The sequence below is a fragment of the Spermophilus citellus genome (genome assembly GCF_964194105.1).
Source record: "Spermophilus citellus genome assembly, chromosome: 7".
NCBI classification, from domain to species: Eukaryota; Metazoa; Chordata; class Mammalia; order Rodentia; family Sciuridae; genus Spermophilus; species Spermophilus citellus.
Window position 1 is genome coordinate 97,554,033 of NC_138188.1, and position 18,243 is coordinate 97,572,275.

General features: G+C 39.5%; 1 protein-coding gene across 1 annotated transcript in view; it reads right to left on the minus strand.

Annotated features, from left to right (window-relative positions):
* BTLA (B and T lymphocyte associated) overlaps positions 1–16,060 on the minus strand; it is a gene marked incomplete at both ends in the record, with an annotated part of 29,183 nt that extends 13,123 nt beyond the window's left edge. The window contains one exon of the mRNA XM_081302276.1: positions 15,973–16,060. Coding sequence (XP_081158402.1) covers positions 15,973–16,060 — 88 coding nt within the window. The remainder of the gene's footprint in view (positions 1–15,972) is intronic.
* Positions 16,061–18,243: the final 2,183 nt, after the last annotated feature.

Genomic DNA, 18,243 nt, shown 5'->3' on the forward strand with positions numbered 1-18,243 from the left:
TTGAGCTAGCCAGCAGCTTTGGGCCCCAAGTTCCACAAGCCTCTCTACATAGGACAATGTTCTGCTTTATTTCTATACCCTTATAGAATGAATATTCTCATTTTTAGCTATTTCCTAACACCTAATAAAACTTTCACTCTAATTCCTGGTCATATCTCATCAATTCCAGCTCACTAAAATTGAAATTTGATTAAGTTTTCAGAAATTGTGATTGAGACAGAGAACCTTTAGAGAAACTTAAGAACCCGATTTACTATTTATAACTATGTTGAGAGCGAGTTCACTTTAATACTTGCTAAGTCAGTGGCTTTCAAAAATTCAGAATAAAAATGAAAGCAAACAAAAAGGTAAGTCATAAAAATGAGATTTTCAAAAATTGAAGAGAAAGAGTAAAATAACTTACCAAAAGGAAGTGCCTAAATGTGGTTATAGTTATGACCAAAAAGCAAGGAGATCAGGGGTAGAAAGACCAAGTGAAACCAGGTGTCTGTTCCTCTCCCTAACGTTAATGGACTATCATAGCTTCCTAACTTCCCCTTTTCATTCTCTTGGGTAAATTAATAACAGTTTATGGAGCCTATAACTTTGTACCAGAATTGCAAAAATCCAGATGGTTACAAAGACATTTTGTTTTCAGAAGTTTACTGTTTAATTAGACAATATTACCTAATGACAAGGCCACGTTTCTAGAATATACTTATTATCTACTACTCTTTTTTCTTAAAGTTTACTTGAGCTGAAAGCAAGGTTTAGAGGGACCTAGTATGTTAATTTTGGGGGGGTGGCTTTATAGAAATAAGACGTGATGCCTGCATTTTGGAATTTGGCTTCTAATGGGAAATAAAGATGTAGGATGAATGGGAGAATAGCACTGTGAAAACGTACAGACCACTTTGCGTGGCTATGCACAGGTGTGACCTCAGCTAGGGCTCTTGAGGCAAGTCTTCATGGAACCTGAGAGCTGAACCTCAGTAAATAAACAGCCCTTTGACAATCAGAGCAGAGACCAGTAAGATATTTCAGGACTGAGACAATGGGGGATTAAAAAAAAAAAAAAAGGCTCTTCATCCAGAAATCTTATGGTTCATTCAAGGAACTGACATACAACCGGATTGCAGTTTTCTGAAAGTGACATGGATTCCACTGGTTAGTTCAGAATAAATGGAATAAGTATTAAGTAGGGAAGTTTAAACTTTGCCTATCTACCATGAGAAAATGCAGTGCCTAATTTTGGGGGAGAGGTATTTATAAAGGGCATGGAAATAGCTATAAATGAGAATATTCATTGAACACACCTATTTCAAATGTTAAAACATTGTGTGAACTTGGGATAACTACCCAGTTTCAACAGCACTCAATTGCTTCACAATAAGAACAGGATTGAATTACAAAAATAGAAAAGTCACTAACCACCATCACCTCCTAACACAAACACATACAACTTCACGTCCTCCAATGTGTGATTGACTATGAAACCACTTCTAAACTGCAATTTTGACCCCTATTGCAACATAGTACCCTTCCATTTATCCAAAGAATTGTCACCTCATGCTAGTAGCACAATTAAACACATCTTTTGGTCTCAGCATCCTGTGATTCTATGCTCGAGAGGAGTGCACAAAATTGATTAGCAGGTGGAAGTGGGAAAAAAAGAGATAGCTGTTAGTCCTAGCTACATCCCTAACTTGCAAAGGGCTTACAGAAACATTATTGAGGTTCCTGCATATTTTTATCAGCAGGATGAGGATCATTGACAATCCCGGTGTGAACTTTGATTCCACAGGCACAGGAATTTTTCTTGAATGAAAGAATGAATAGATGATGAATGCTTGGAAACCAGGCATTAAAAATCATCAAGAATATTCCCTCTTGCATAAACGAGGTGTTACTCTTCCTGTCTCTCAGAGATTAAACCTGATGCTTCTAGGACAAAAAGGATCCACTGAACCAAATGTAACAATTCTAATTTTTCAGGATATGTGGGTGGCCAGATCTCAAAGGAGGACTGCTCCCTAGCTATTCCTAGGAAGCTCTCAGGGGATAAAGAATCTCGGATCTGTATCCTGAATTTACCTTAATGGTCAAAAGGTTAAGTGAACATGTTTTTGTTCAAGGACACCATCAAGAAGCCAAAAGGAAGCTAGGTGCAGTGGTGCACTCCTGTAATCCCAGCAACTGGGAAGCAGGAGGTCAACCTAGGCAAATCAGTGAAGCTCTGTCTCAAAAAAATAAATACTGGGGATGTAGCTTCATGGTAGAGTGCCCTTGGGTTCTATCTCCAGGGGAAAAAAAAAGAAGGAAGGAAGGAAGGAACAAAACTCACAGAATGAGAGAAAATATTTGCAATTATTTATGTGTAAGAGTCTAAAAGTTAGAGTGTATAAAGAACTCTCACAGCTCCATAATAAAAGATAAATCACCCACTAAAGAAAGGTCAAAGAATTTGAGTAGATATTTCTCCTAAGGGTATATACAAATGGCCAAATACATATATGAAAAGATGTTCAACCCTTGGCACCATAGTACATGCCTGTAATCTCAATGACTTGGGAGTCTGAGGCAGGAGGATCACAGATTCAAGGCCAGCCTCAGCAAGTTAGCAAGACCCTGTCTCACAACTAAAAGAATTGGAGATGTAGCTCAGTAGTAAAGTGGCCTGGGTTCGATTCCAAGTGCCAAAAAAAAAAAAATCTGTTTAATATCATTATTTACCAGAGAAGTACAAATAAAAGTCACAATGAGATACCAATTTACACATTCTAGAATAAGTGTAATAATAATAAAACTTCAGAAAACAACAAGTGTTTGTGGGAATGTGGAGAAATTTGAATGCTTATACACTGCTGAGCGAAATACAAAATGATGCAGTTGGTGTGGAAAACAGTTTGGCAGTTCCTCAAAAAGCTAAGCATTATAGTTATCCTAGGACTCAGCAATTCTATTCTTAGGTATACTCCAATAGGAGTAACAATATGTGCACCTACAGTGTCTTGTATAATAGTGTTAATTGTAACTATATTCATAATAGTAAAAAAAAATAGGAATTACCTGAATGTCCATCAACTGATAAATGTATAAACAAAAGTGGTTTTTCCAAACAATGGAATATTATCCATCCATAAAAAATGAAATATTTATTCATACTACAATATAGATGAACTTTGAAAATATTATGTTAAGTGAAATAAGCCAGATACAAAAGATCACATGTTGTATGATCCTATTTCTATTAAATACTCCAGACAGACAATCCATAGAGACAGAAAGTACATTAGTGGTCTCTAGAAGATGGGGAAAAGGAGGGAACTGGGAACAACTTAACCAGTATGGTTTCTTTGAAATGATGGAAATGTTCTGGGATAAGATGGTGGAGATAAGTGCACCATGTTTTGAATACACTAAAAACCACTGAATTGTACACTTTGAAGTGGTGAATAGTATGCTATATGAATCTTATCTCAATAAAATACCATTGAACCTACAGGTATGTTGACAAGTTTTTTTGTCTATCTTGAATTATGAAACTCCACCTTAATACACGCAAGACACACAAAGCTTTCCTCAAGGGGAAAACATTTTCTGAAGGGAAAAGACAATCATAGTTGCTTTGAGCTGTGACTTATCTGTCAACTATCAGTTAATTTTTGTTACTACTGTTAGTGTTTCTGCTGTTTTTTTTCAAACATTCATATCTGGTAATAGGGAATTTTTGATGCTAAAATAATTAAAATGCAGCCTGAGGTTAAAAGCATCTACCACCTCTAGGTTTTCATCTGATAAAATATAATAGTTGCTTTTTAAGTAACTATAGATTTAGGAAGCCTCTTATTTTTTAAATTCTTAAGAAAACCACAGGGTTATTATCACAGTATGTAGCACATCTGAAATCTAGCACAACTCATTTTTAACAACCTTTACCTCTACATGGAAAAGTATTTTCAGAAATGATCAAAAAATGAGACAATATAATGGCCAGAAAAGAAATATAAACTATAAATATTTTTGCATTGAATTTTACATATACATAACTAATAAGTTTAGCAAATATTTGAAAAATAGTAGAATAGAAAAAAATTAAAAATGCGTAACTATTTGTTCAATAATTTGAGCAATGATGTGAACTTTGATCCTTAGTTACATGCTGTGGTAATAATGTACAAAATAAATGTCCACTAATTCATAAGGTGAATTTCATTAAACTAATGATTGAACCTTTATTGAAACTGAAATTCTGTAAAGTACAATTTAGGCAACTGCTAAATTTTACCACTAATACAAAGTGTTTTTCTTGCTTCATTCTGTAGTTTCAAAACAATTAAGCCCTTTAAAAAGTGTTCATTTCAATTGTAAAGATACTAATCAAACATTTGATGTATGAATAGGTCACCAAATAAAAATATCACACCTACACTCTGTGCTCTGTTTTGTTGTTTTAAAACTTCAAACACAATAAATATTCAACACAATTGCATATAGTGACAGAAATGAAACAGCTTCTGTTGTGTTTCTTCATCTCTATAATCATTGTGGTGTTCATTTAAAGAGGACAGTTGAGAGGCAGGAACATGTAGTACCACAGCCACTGTGGCTCTAGAATGGACCTGGAGCACTGGAGAGTGATTCTGAATATTGTAAATTTATTCTGGAAATGAAAAAAAAAGTAGCTGAATTTGTATGTGTCCAGGGCCAACTCTAAGTGGGAAGTTCTTGGAGTTAACTTGCATGTAGAAGGTAACATTTATTGGAGAGTCATAACTATAAACACATTAATGTGAAGATCGTATACATATTATTAACACTCAACAGTAACACATTAATCACTTAAAACTTAGACCAAATATTACGGGAGCAGTGTTTGACTCCTGACGTTGTTCAGAATTACTAGTGCTGTAAGATACTAGATAGACTGTGGGAACATAGATACCCTAACGCCTGTGGCAATTTAGGAATGATGGTTTCTAGTGCAAAGATGAGACCGAAAGTTGCTTATGTGGCTCTTCAATTGTGCAGCTAGATTTTTATTTATTTTGAACATTATTATAATCTCTGAGAGTTTTCAGATCCCTAAGAGGGAGGGAATATTTCTGACTAGGCCAATCAGGAAGGCCTCATGGAGGAAAATGAACCTTCTCCCACCTCCAGGTATACTTGGTCCTTTTCCTATTTTCACAATTAATACCACCCCCCTCCCTAAAGAATGGTCCCATGCTATTCAGCGTGGCACACATCACTCTATTTCAACTACCTCTGTGTTGAAGCATTTGCCCTCTGTCTAGTTAACCATGACCTTGATCCTATGGTACCCATCTCTGCAGAAGTAAGTAGCCTTAGGAAAGTATGAAGGTGAGAAGGCATGATGTGTCCTGAGACTAAAAAGAAAGCTTGATGAAGTGAAGAATCCCCTGTTTACAGCTCTAAATGTTCCTTTGTCTTAAGACACAGACACAGCTAAGCCCTTTAAGAGCTCAATCAAAAGGCATTGAGGTGGTAATATGTGCACATCAAAATACCCTGTAGTGGCTAATTCATAACCACTGAAGAAAAACTAGATTTTGCAAGTATGTGGGAAGATCTGATTTATGTCCACTTGTGGGTGATATTTAAACTATTTAGTATGTGGTGTTCCACAGCCATCTAGACACCAGATCAGTTAATTGAAAAGGAATGCCAGCCATAAACAACTACATGGTCCAGGGACTTCCAGCTGAGCAAGTGTAATTGCATATAGAAATTCTTTCAGGGGCTGAAGAGAGTAAGTAATTTGTGAAAACTATTAGCTAGGTTCTTAAATTAGGACTGTGATTATGCATATTTTGTGAAATGTCATTATTTCTTATTTTTAAAAACCATGTCCTTTGATTATAACTGTTATCATTAGAAAAATCCTAACAAGTTTCACTGCTCCTCCATTGAAAATTCTTAAAATTTAAGGAAAGTTCAAAATGATTAATTTGAGCTGACAGTGTTAGAGATGAACATAGAAATGTAAACAATATTTTAGAAAACTATAATATTACTAAAGGTATAATAGACCAATAATTTTTAAGGACATCAGCCAAGATTTTAGCCTCTATCAGAAGAGATGATAATAGACAAATAACAAATACTTCAGATATATGCTGGGGTGACTACAGAGGATAGTTTGTTCACACTCAGGCAGAAAAGGCTTTCAGGTGATGCTGGTGGTATGTTCTGCTTTACTTCAGTGGGGTAGGATAGTAGAGGGAGGAGAGATGATGCCACCAGAGAAGGAAATAACTGCATCAACCCTAGCAAATTGAGGTTTTGTGATGACATCAGGCAATGGTTTGAGCACAGTCAAGGAAATCCATGCACAGCGATGGCAGACTTGTAATCACACATCAAAGAGCCTGGGAGGACATCAATTTGGACACCTTGGGGAATCACACAAGTAACACTTGAAGGCCCAAATGCCATACTTCCTGTCACAAACTAGCTGACATACATTCACAAAATCAGAATGCGGTGACATGAGATTAGAGCAGGAACTTCCACCTCATCTAGAAACCAGTAATTCAATGTTTTGTAGCCTTTATTAAATACGTCACTTTAACATTGTGGCAAATGAACCTACTGCATAAGTCAGACACTCCCAGAATTGATAGGAATACCTGGAGAAATTTAAATAGACATGAGCATAAATATGTTAAAGTCAGAACTTGTATTATAAAAGGTGACCATTGTTAGCTTAAGGAAAACCCTGTGACTTGTTCTCAGGACTATAATGGAAACTGAGATTGCTGTGAAATGAAAATGTATTCGTATACATCTTCTTGACAAACAGAACTTAATGTAATATAGATCACAGACATAAATAGCATGGAATAATATTGTCTCCTGTTCTCTGTAGAATAATTTCTCTGGATATTGTCTTTAGACAGAGAGAGCCATTTTCTCCCTAAGCACATACAAATGCATGCACACACACACACACACACTCATACAATATAAAGTTCTCTTAACAAAAATGAAAATGGAAAGAATTAACTTCATATCAAGAATACACATGGTATGATTCCATATTCTCAGTACTTGCAAAACAATGGCCATGATACAAGAAAATTGAAAGAATTTTCATAATTATCATTTACTATTTCCTCTTAAAAATCCCCTTCTTTCAAAAATGTATCTTCTTATAATCATGCAAGAATCATTTAAGTTGCTTTCATATGGTATTTATTTAGCACACTTTCAAACTATTTCTTCTAAGGCTAGAATTTCTCACTGTATGATATGACTACTTGGGGGGATATTTGAAGACTATCTCTTCCACCTAGTTGTATAGAGCAATCTAAGACGTAAACTATACACCTCATGGTTTTATCTAGTTTGAGATAATTCTGAAATTGTTTTACCTAAAAATAGTCACTTTCGTATTTGCTGTAGCTTTTGATAATACTTAGCAAAGCTTACAAAGTACCTGAGCCATTTCCTCTCCTTGAGATATTTAAGAATAGGACAAGCAGAGGTCTTTCAATGTCATCAGGTCAGATAGCAGATGGATGGGCTAAGTCACATTTGGAAGAGCATCTTGGGAATCATTGCTGCACACTCACTGCCACCTGCCCAAGAGCCCATGGCACCTCATTCACCACTGGACGATAGACCCTTTCTGGATCCATCCCCACAATAGGCAAAAAGGATAAGACTAATACATTTAAGTTCCTATTTCATGTTAGTCACTTTTAGGCATATCACTTTTGCATTATTGTAAAGTTAGAAAATTTTAAGTTGAGTCATTCTAAATCAAGGACCATCTATATATATTTTATTTTTATCCTCACAATGATTGTTATTATTATTTTTATTTTTAAGATGAGGAAATTGAGTATACGAGAAGATAAGCTGTTTTCCGAACTCTAAGTATAACAAAACTCACCAGTAATGGAAATTAAGTAGAAAGTCCCAAAGAGGCAAGATAATAGCTTTTGATTTAATCATTAAAATAGAGGAAATTTTTATAGTTGGATGAAGGAAGCAATAATAAATCGAAGAGCCCCTCATTGTTAGGGAGTCAATTCAAGGCTGTAATCAGCACAGGGGTTAATCTGTTCATGCCCTAATCCAGGAAATCCTGAAAATGCAGAATGAATTTCTAGACATTTGCATAAATGGTGGGCATTTCTGTGATGACAGCACATAAGTATTTGGCATTTAGTAGAAGACATAACTCTATCTCTAATATTTCATATGCGCATTTCAACAGGAACAAATACAACAGCCATATAAATAAATAAGCCTGATACAGATGCTGTGCTACAATACTTGAACTTCAAGCAATTCTGGTTGCAGACTACTGGTTATCTGCCCTAGTGGGCCTGCTCTGATTCAAGGACACAGCTGGTACATAATGGAGCAACATAATCTGGATGGGGTGTGGAGTATGGCATTTAAAGGTTGATCCATGAACCATACTGAACCCTCATAATAAGAATTGGACACAGGCAAAAACCAAATGGAGATGTGACCCTAACTACTTTGTTTTCCAAATAGTCTTACTGGACCAGATTAGGATTCTTTTGTATCACAATAACCAGTGAACAAAGATTTCCAATTGCCTTTATTCCAGCTCATACACACTGTCAGTGTCCAGACATTAATTGTAGTACTCCTGCCTGACTGAAGGTGGAATCCTCAGTTGATCCTCAACTGAACAAGTGGTCCAGGGACTTACAGCAGAAAGAACAACCTCCACCTGCAGCCTAGGTCTTGTCAGCATGAGAAGGGGTTGGTACTTTTATTACTTTCATGAGGACAGAAATCACTTGACACTGAAGCACTGAAGGACAGGTTTCCCTGTATGTTTTTGATAAATAGAGAAGAAAAAAAAGCAAGCAAGCATAATTTTGTGTTAAAGAAGGACTTTAAACATGGAGTTTGTAGAAAATGTTACATTTTTTTCGACCTTATTATAGATTCAGAGTCACTCCTGGGTGAAAGGAAAGTGAGGAATGGGAAGACGGGCAAGAAAGTGAGAAATGGAAGACAGAGACCAGGTAGAGATACATGAGAGAGTTTACTGGTCAGAGCTGACAAATAAAGGCACATCTCTCCATAGACAGAGAGAGGCAAAACAGGCTTGGGTTCAGGACTTTTATGGGGCAGGCTCAGAGATTAGAGATGGGCAGGTCCTAATGTGGGTGGTGAAAGGTAGGGTTGGTATGAGGGAGTTGTGAGCATTCCTCAGAAAGGCCCTTGGGAGGGAAAGTGAAATTTTTCTTAAAATGGTGGCTGTCATTTAAGATGGCCATCCCAGGTGCTAAGCAAGGATATTTTTCTTTGTATTGGGCCCCTTAAGGGACAGGGGCATAGATTTAATCTTCTGTAGCTTCTTCCTGCTGGGAAGGGGCAGCATCTGGACCCTTGTGAGGGGTGTTGTGTGCCATTGAGGCAATGGTGATGGTCAGGTGGCGCCAGGTGATGCTGACTCCAGAGGGCCCAATTTTGGCGAGGGGTTGGAAGTCCTATAACAGAAGCTGGTTCACAGTTTGGTTAGAGATCCTTTGAATATGGTCTTGAATAAATCTAATGATGCAGGGGACAAGCATTAGTAAAAGGCCTATGACAAGGAGAGAGGTCAGAAAAGGAAGTGCCCACTGGAGAAGGGAGTTACTTAGCTGCCATCCTTCAGTTCCAATGGCAATGGGAAGCTTTGAGGTCTGAAGGATATTGGAGATAAAGGGGGCATTAGTAATTGAAGTTCCCTTGGTGGTAAGGAATCCATGCTCCTTCCAAATAGCAGAATGGGACAGAAGTATGTGGAAAGCGTATTTAGAGTCAGCATAGACATTGAGGGAGGCTCCCTTTGCCACAGTGAAGGCTCTGATGAAGGCAACAAGTTCAGCCTGCTAATTGAATGTATTATTGGGGATGGGAGCCACTTCCGCAACCAAGGTTAGAGAGACCATGGCATAACCTGCCCAATGAACTCCTTCCTAAAGGAAGGAGGAGCCATCTGTGAACCATCTGTATTTTGTGCGGAGCAAGGGGCCTTCCTGTAGGTGGGAGGGATATGGAAGAAACTCCTCCAGAGTTTCAATGCATGAATGGGTAAGAAGAGAAGAATTGGAAGATTCCTGAGGAGCTGGGAGGAGAGTAGCCGAATTTAAAGGTGAGCACATGTGGAAAATAAGACTGGGATCTTCTACCAGGGAATCCTGTAGAGATAAAAGGCAACAGGGAGGTAAGGAATGTAAGCCCTTGTAGGTAAGGAGTTCCTTTAGGTGATGGGGAGCCAGGATGATAAATGGGGCCCCAAAGGTGAATTTTTTTTGACTCATTAATGAGTCAAGAGGCTGCAGCCAACATTTGTAGGCAAGTAGAGTCAAGACCCTCCGATTAGGAGAGTTCTGGGTCTCTTGTTTGTCTAGATGTAGGGCCTCTGGAGGAATCCAGAGTTTTAGTAGCAAGTAGAAGCTGGGCAGAGGAGCAAGAAGAACAAAGGGAAGGCTTAGAATTGAGAAAGGAGAAAGCTCACACATAAGGGATTTTCTTCCATTTTCCTGAGCACTCACAAAAGTTGATTGGAAGGTTGAATTGGTGGATGGGACTTTAGATCAGGAGCCAAACGGAGTGGGGCTAAGTGGGTGAGGAGGCAGCCAAGAGGTGAGTCAGATGGGATTTGGAAGTTCCCCATGACAAGTTGGAGTCTGGGACTGAGAGAAGGGAATAACCCACTACTTCCATAGTCCCGGGCTTTGCCTATGGGAGTCTTGGTTGCCTGGCCAGGGCTTTCGTGAGCTCCACTAAGGAGCTGAGAACCAAGACCCAAGAGTGAACTTGCCAAGGGGAAGGGATTGGGAGTTTCCCATGGCGAGTTGGAGTGAACTCACCCAGGGGAAGATATGGATGAGAATCTTGGTGCTGGACCAAGATCTAAGTTCTAAAGAGGAGACTTGTAGAGTTGTGAGGAGCAGGGGAGGGGAAGGGTGAAGTCGTTTACCCAAATGAGGCTGGAGTGTGGATAGAGAAGAAGAGCAACAGGTGAATGAAAGAAGGTGTGTGTGGTAATTGTCCTGGGCCCTCAGGCCAGGATCCCAAAGCAGCTCAAATCCCAGGAAGGGAGAGCCAATCTGATAGGAGCATGTAATCGAGTCACTGGCATCAATGAAAGAAAAGTGGCTCAGACTAATCACAAACCTGGGATAAGAAGTGGGTTTATTGTCAGGAGCCTGACAAGGCTGATCTGCAAAAAGAGGGACAGCAGCAGCAAGGAGGGAGAGCTGGTATTGTGACTGGGTCAGAAAATGGAGAGGGCTTTTGAGACAGATATGAATGGACTCACGGTGTGAGGAGATAGAAGGACTGGAAACATCCCAGAAGGTAGGGTCCACCTTGGAAGGGGGTAATGGGAATGCACTGGCAGATGGAATAGGGGATGGTCCTAAGGTAAGGGTGAGGATCAGGGGAGCAGCAGGTGAGTTTGGATGGAAGCATATATGAGGAGAGAAGGAAAGCGTAGCCACCAAGTTTGTGAGGATGTCCCTTCCTATAAAGGGAACAGGGCACTGTGGAATAACCAAAAAGGAGTGGGTAAAAATTAGAGAACCAAAAGCACAAACAAGGCTAGGTGTCTGTAAGTGTTGGTAGTAGGCCCCTAGAACTCCTTGAGGACTGAATATGTATCTCCCGGGGTATAGAAGGAAGGAGACAGCCCTACCTGAAATACGCAGAGTTACCCTGGGTTCCCATGGAGTGATGGTAGTGGTTGGGTGATGGGGACCTGGGCCTCATCAGTCCTCTGTAGCCAGTTCTAAGATTTGGAAAGGAGAGCTAAAAGGGCTGGATAGCTGGGGGCTGCTATGGACTTGGGGACAGTCAATGGCCCATTGTCCCTCCTGATGGCATTTAGGACAAGAGCCCATAGGCTTGCGAGGCTTGAGACATGTACAAGCCCCGTGACCCATTGACCACATTTAAAACAGGGTCTGGGCAGTCCTGAGGGACTCTTCCATAGGCCAGTGGAACCAGGGAAAGATGCTGAAGCCAGCCAGGTGACTTGAGTGAACATCTAATATTTCTGCTTCCAGGCCTTCTCGTCTCTCCTGTTATACACCTTAAAGGCTACTCCCAGAACCTCAGCTTTGGGAGTTAGGTGCCCCCTCTCAAGGCACCTTAGTTTGGCTTTAATATTGGAGAAACTCTAGGAGAAAAAGTAGACCATTAGTAGTTGTCTTCCATCTGGAGTCTCAGGGTCAGATTAGTATATTGTAATAAAGCCTTGGCCAGGTGGTCTAAAAATGCTGAAGGTTTTCATTTTTATCTTGGATGACTTCCTGGAGCTTTTCATAATTGATAGCCTTATGGGCTGCCTTTCTAAGTCCTGCCATGAGGCAAGTAATGAATTGCTTTCTACTAGTTACTCCTCCAGACAAATTATAAACCCAATTGGGGTCCCAATCAGGAACTGCTTCAATGCCAATTGGATGGGCAGGGGAAGTCTGATGTACCTCATCTGCATAATTTCTAGCTTGCTCCCAAACTTGCCTGGGCTCCTCAGGCAGGAGGACATCAAAGGTGGAGGGGCCGAGGGGACAGTTGCTACAGAGGCTTCATTAGAAAGAGAATTATGGTGTGGTGGGAGCTCATCTGCTGGGTCTAAGGAGGAGTCCTGGGTAGAATCTTTTGTCCCTTTGGAAGCAGGCATAGGGGAGGAGAGAGCTAAGAGAACTTGTGCAGGAGAGCAAGAGTTGCAGAGAGAAGGCTTAGAACAGAGAGGAGAAAGCCTGAACGAATGATATCTCTTTCCATTTTACCAAATGTCCACAATAGTTTAAAAGATCCCTGATAATATTGGAATCTAGAGGGCCATTAAGAGGCCATTTAGAGTCCAAAGGGTATTGAGGACAGATCTGATTGCACAAATGAATAAGTTTTTAGGGTTTAGGTCCAGCGTGAGAGAACGAGACCCTAGGTTAGCCAGGAGGCAGCCTAGAGGACTATGGGAAGGAATGAATGAGGAGCCACCCACGGTGAGATACAGAAGGTGAGTTTAGAGGTGGGTGTCTCCCAGTCTCTAATATCACCCAGTCGAGAGGACTGGTTATGCTCAGAGGGTTGTCATCACTGCTGGGTAAGCATCAGAAGCAGGACCTGTAGAGGCACTTGGGCACCCGGCTGGGACTACATAGGGGCAAAAACCATAGAGATTAACCCAAGGCCAAGAGGTAGTCTCACCAGGAACAACTCCCAATCACCCTTGGTGGTTTTTCTCAAAAACCAAGACCCAAATAAAAGACCGCCTATAGACTCGGTCAACAGTAGGGATCAGCCGTAGCTGTAAAAGCTGTGGCTGTGGGTGCCCTGACCACACAGTAACCCTGGGAGTGCTGAACGAAAGATCGACAGTCACTTCCAGGGACCTGAAGGTTGTTTAGGTTGACCAGAGACAGGGGTCTTACCTGAAATAATGGTGGGTGCAGAGAGGGTATTTGGCAGAATGGAGGGCCTGCTCCCATAATGGAATTCAGATAGGGGCCCTGAGACACTCAGTGACCCTTTAAGAGAGGAATGGGCACACCAGGAAACCCAATCCTGGGTTTTGGCACCAAGGAAAGGAAAGTGAGGAACTGGAAGACAGGCAAGCGAGAGAAGAAAGACAGAGCCGAGGCAGAGATACACGTGAGAGTTTATTGGTCAGAGCTGACAAATAAAAGCACATCTCTCCATAAATGGAGAGAGGCAAAACAGGCTTGGGGTTTAGGACTTTTATGAGGCCAGCTCAGGGATTAGAACTGGGCGAGCCCGAATGGGGGTGGTTAAGGGTGGAGTTGGTAAAAGGGAGTGGTGAGCCTTTCTCAGAAAGGCCCTTAGGCAGGAAAGTGAAATCTTTCTTAAAATGGGGGCTGTCATTGAAGATGGCCATCCAGATGCTAAGCAAGGACCTTATACTGGGAAGAAGCACATGGGTCTCAGGTTGTTTTGAAGTGAGGGAAAACATTTTTAAATTATCTTTAAACTCTTTGCTCTGCCTCTGAGCTACACCCCCACTTGATGTTCTATCTCAATCTATATTCTTAATTTAATATGAGTAGTGATAAAATCAATTATATTAACTTTTATATAAGATAACTGGTCAGTACTTGGTCCAAGCCTTTCCCTTTCATTTTCCAAATGATTTGATTCACTATATCCTGGGCTAAATATATTGTACAATATATTTTACTTATTCATTTTAACTTTAATAACTCAAGTATTGGGAGATGTTGGTCACAGGTACAGAGTTCAAGTTAGGAGAAAAAGGTTTAGTGATCTGTTGCACTGCATTGTAACGATATAATAATGTTAAACTTTACATCTCATTTAACTGGATTTTATGGGAGTTTCTTGGCAGTAAGTCCTATTAGCAAAAATACCACTAAGATTTATCAAGCTTTGGTAATGTGTACTTAGTATTCGATACTTTACCTGTATTATTGCACTTAAAATTACTATAGGCCCACAACTTGGGTACATTTATCATCTCTATTTTACAAATGAGAAAAGTAAAAATGAGAGCGGATAAGAAACTTAACCAAGATGGCACAGTGACTGGCAGAGTGAGCAAGTGAACACAATTCTAATAGCTGGGTCTATTTTTATAAGCACTAAGTTACAATACACTGAGAGGAAGAACGGAAGTCATATGGCACCCCAATTGTAGTAAAGCACTGAAAATATTTTATTTTATTTCACAAAGAATATATAATAAATCCTTTAGGATGAATTTTGTTTACTATTTGTCTCTGACTGTAGCTATGTGATTGCAGGCATCTGATGGAAGCCAAAAACTTCAGCCAAATAGCTAAGAACCTACTGGACTCAACACTTAGACACTTTAGTGACCAAGGAGATTTTTACTGTGGCATCCTGGTATCTTAGAGTCAAATTCCAAGCTAAACAGTTTTAGAACTAAAGATGACATTCTGTGGGACTGCAATGATCATATTTTCTAGTTTAAAACAGAAACACACAAGCTGATAAATGTGTGCTGTGTGCAAAGGAGAATTAACTGAGCAATTAGAAACTTTGTCTAACCACTCATAGGCCCTGTACAACTTATGGTCCCGGTGTCAATGTACAGGAGAAAGAGACCTCAAAATAGAGAAGGAATGATCTTTTTCATGTACCCAAAGTCTTTTTAGAGCTGGCCAAACATCATCTATACAGAACTCAGACACTTTCAATGTTCAGCTAACAACCATGTAGGAATCATTCCCTTCCAACAAAGTAGAAGCTCTGTAGAAGGCTCTGCTCCTGTTTCCCAGCATTTGCTCAGTCAATATTCTCAAGGCACACACACCACCGAAGCAAGTACCAAGATTTTATTTAGAGAAAATACTACTTAAGAGTAACCAAGGAGAAAGATTTAATTTCAGCTATCCAGCACCTATCCTACCCAACTACCCAAATGAACTCTACAATATTTTTCTGGAATCCGTTTGGAAAGATCATGCTATTTGGGGGTGGGGGTGGGGGGTGGGGGGTTGTAGCTCAGTGATAGAGCACTTGCCTAGCATGTGTGAGGCACTGAGTTCAATTCTCAGCACTGCATAGAAAGAAAGAAAGAAAAAAAAGAAAGAAAGAAAGAAAGAAAGGTTCATCAAACGGAAATATATATTTAAAGTGCTATTAATTCACTATCAGTATGGTAATCAAAAAGTTTTTGGTAATAGTAGTGATAAATTTGTACTTAACTATGTATAGCACCTAACCATTTTTTTTTCTCTTACCATTAGCACATGTTTTTAAGAAAACTGGCCAAGCCGTGGATTTGGTGTTTACTATTTAAGCAGGTGAGTACCAGGCTCTAATATGGTTTACATTCTCTAATGTCATCAGGGAGCAAATCGTTTCATCTACTATTACCCAGTTGGCATAAACATCATGCACTGCTAAGTTCAACAGGGGAATACATTACATCCATATTCCCCTGAGAAATAAAACCAGAAATAATCTAAATAAGTACCTTACCATGGATGCTCCAGAAGCCCAGATGTGGGATTAGGAAAAGGATCCCAAATAATTTCCCAATTCTACACATGGTTGGTGACGTCTTCATTCCCCTGCTTATCAGTGACAGAAGAACTGCTCAAGCAGAAGGCTTCTTTTCTCCCCTGAATTCCTCAGAGACGGATCAGGTTATCTACCCCAGCAGCATCTGAGAATTAAAGAGGAGAACACCAAGGAGAAGACAGTAGGAAGAGCCTGAATGATTCTGTGAAACAAAGTGAGCAGAGTCTTTGTGGTTTTGCTTCTTGTTAAATTGGCTGTTCACTTTCAAACACTGCTCTGCAAAGCAACTCAGTCCTTAGCTTCTCCTTCCGTTCTGCCACCCTTCTTGCCCCACCTTGAGTCTTTTTTTTTTTCAAAGTGAAATGAACAATTAAACTCTAAAGACATCTAAATTGTTGCAATCTTTTGGTTGAGGTTTTAATCAAATCAAGGTCAGGAAATTCATGGTAAAAGTACCTATGGGAGGTAGACATTCTCTCCCTTTTCACAGCTTGTGATTATGAAACTTCTTTTATGTAAAAGATCTTAAACTCCGGCCCCCTCACAAACATCATGTCACGGTAAGATGAGACTGCTTATTATCATGAAAACAATAAGCACTTATCTGAGGTTATGGAGAAAATGAGAGACAGGATACATTTCCTCAACAGAAGAGGGAAGGGCCTCTGTCTTTAATCTGCAGATACATATCAATGGAACAAAATCATCATTATTATGGGCTATATGTTCTTTCTAAATATATTAAAGTTCCGGGCAAAATGAGATCTTGAATATCAATTAAAGGAAACTTTCATTTTCAGCAATCTTTATGCGGTTGCTATCTGGATGAAGTATCATAGAAATGGTACAGGAAGAAATGAAAAATTTCAAAATCAGTTTAGGGTTACTGTGGGTCTGTTAAAAATTAGTGTACTTGATAACCACAGGAGATATTCAAATTTGCCTTCTTTTGAGATTTTAATTGAATGATCTTGCTTTGTGGCCCTTGTCCACCTGTACTCATTGATAGAAGTTGATTTTGCAAATCTTTCCCCCAGAGGCTGGTGATGTGCTCCCAAGGCCAAACTTCAATAGCTTTTAGTACATAAGGTTAAAAACTGTTGTATATTCATTCATTCAAACATAACATGCAGTGGTTGGAGATACAAAGACAGATGTGTTACTGCTCCTAATTTTAAATAATTTGGTCAATTGGTATTGTAACCTCTTTACATCAACATTTAATGATAGCACTTAAATTCACATGCATTTCCACCATGCATAGTACAATATAGAGTAACTGTGCATAGCCTTTAGTACTTCCATTACTGACCAAGTATATGGTTTGGATATGAAATGTTGAAGGCTTGATCCCCAATGCAGCAATGTCCCCACTGCAGAGGTAGAACTTTAGGGAAGTGATTGGACAATGCATTAGTCTATCGATAGCTGAATGGACTACCAGGACGTGGTGGAAGCTGTAGGAGTGATACTTGTTAGAGAAAGTAGGTCACTAGGGATGTCTAGGAAGGGTGTCTCTTATCCCCTGCCTCTTTCTGCTTCCCAGCTATTATGAGCTGAGTAACCTTTCTCTACCATGCCTTACAGCTATGATGTTTCTGCCTCACCTCAGGCCCAAAGCAATGGAGCCAGCTGATCATATAGCAGAAACCCATGAAACTGTAAGACAAAACAAAATTCTCCTCTTTTTAAGTTGTTGTTTTCAGGAATTCGGCACAGTGACAAAAAGCTGTCTTACACATCAAGTCAACATCCTGGAATGTATTTATGCAGCACTTGAACACCTCCTTCCTTTTCTTGTGCCCAGGATAAAGTGTAAACTTCCTGTGGCAGCTGAAGCAAGTTTCGTTGTTTCCTTAAAATGGTCCTAGAACCCAAAAGCCATAACCATAAGCCACAGAGCTCAGGATATTATCCAAAACCAGAGAGAAGACACATTCATTTTGTTTATCTCAATTCAAAGTCTTCACAATTCACTATTTTAAAAAATGTTTTTTATATAAAGGAGTCCATAGGAATTAGATAAGATTTGAAAACAATTTAATGTACCAGCTATTGTGTGTCTTAAAAGATATTTATTTTAATAGCTTTATCTGTGTGACTGGCTCTTTATCTCTCTTTATCTCTGAGAGACCAACTAGATGAAAATTGCCTCAAAATCCAACTGCTATCTCTATTCTGGTAAGGAAAAAAAATTTAAAAAAAAAAGCTAAATTCAGAAGTTTTTCT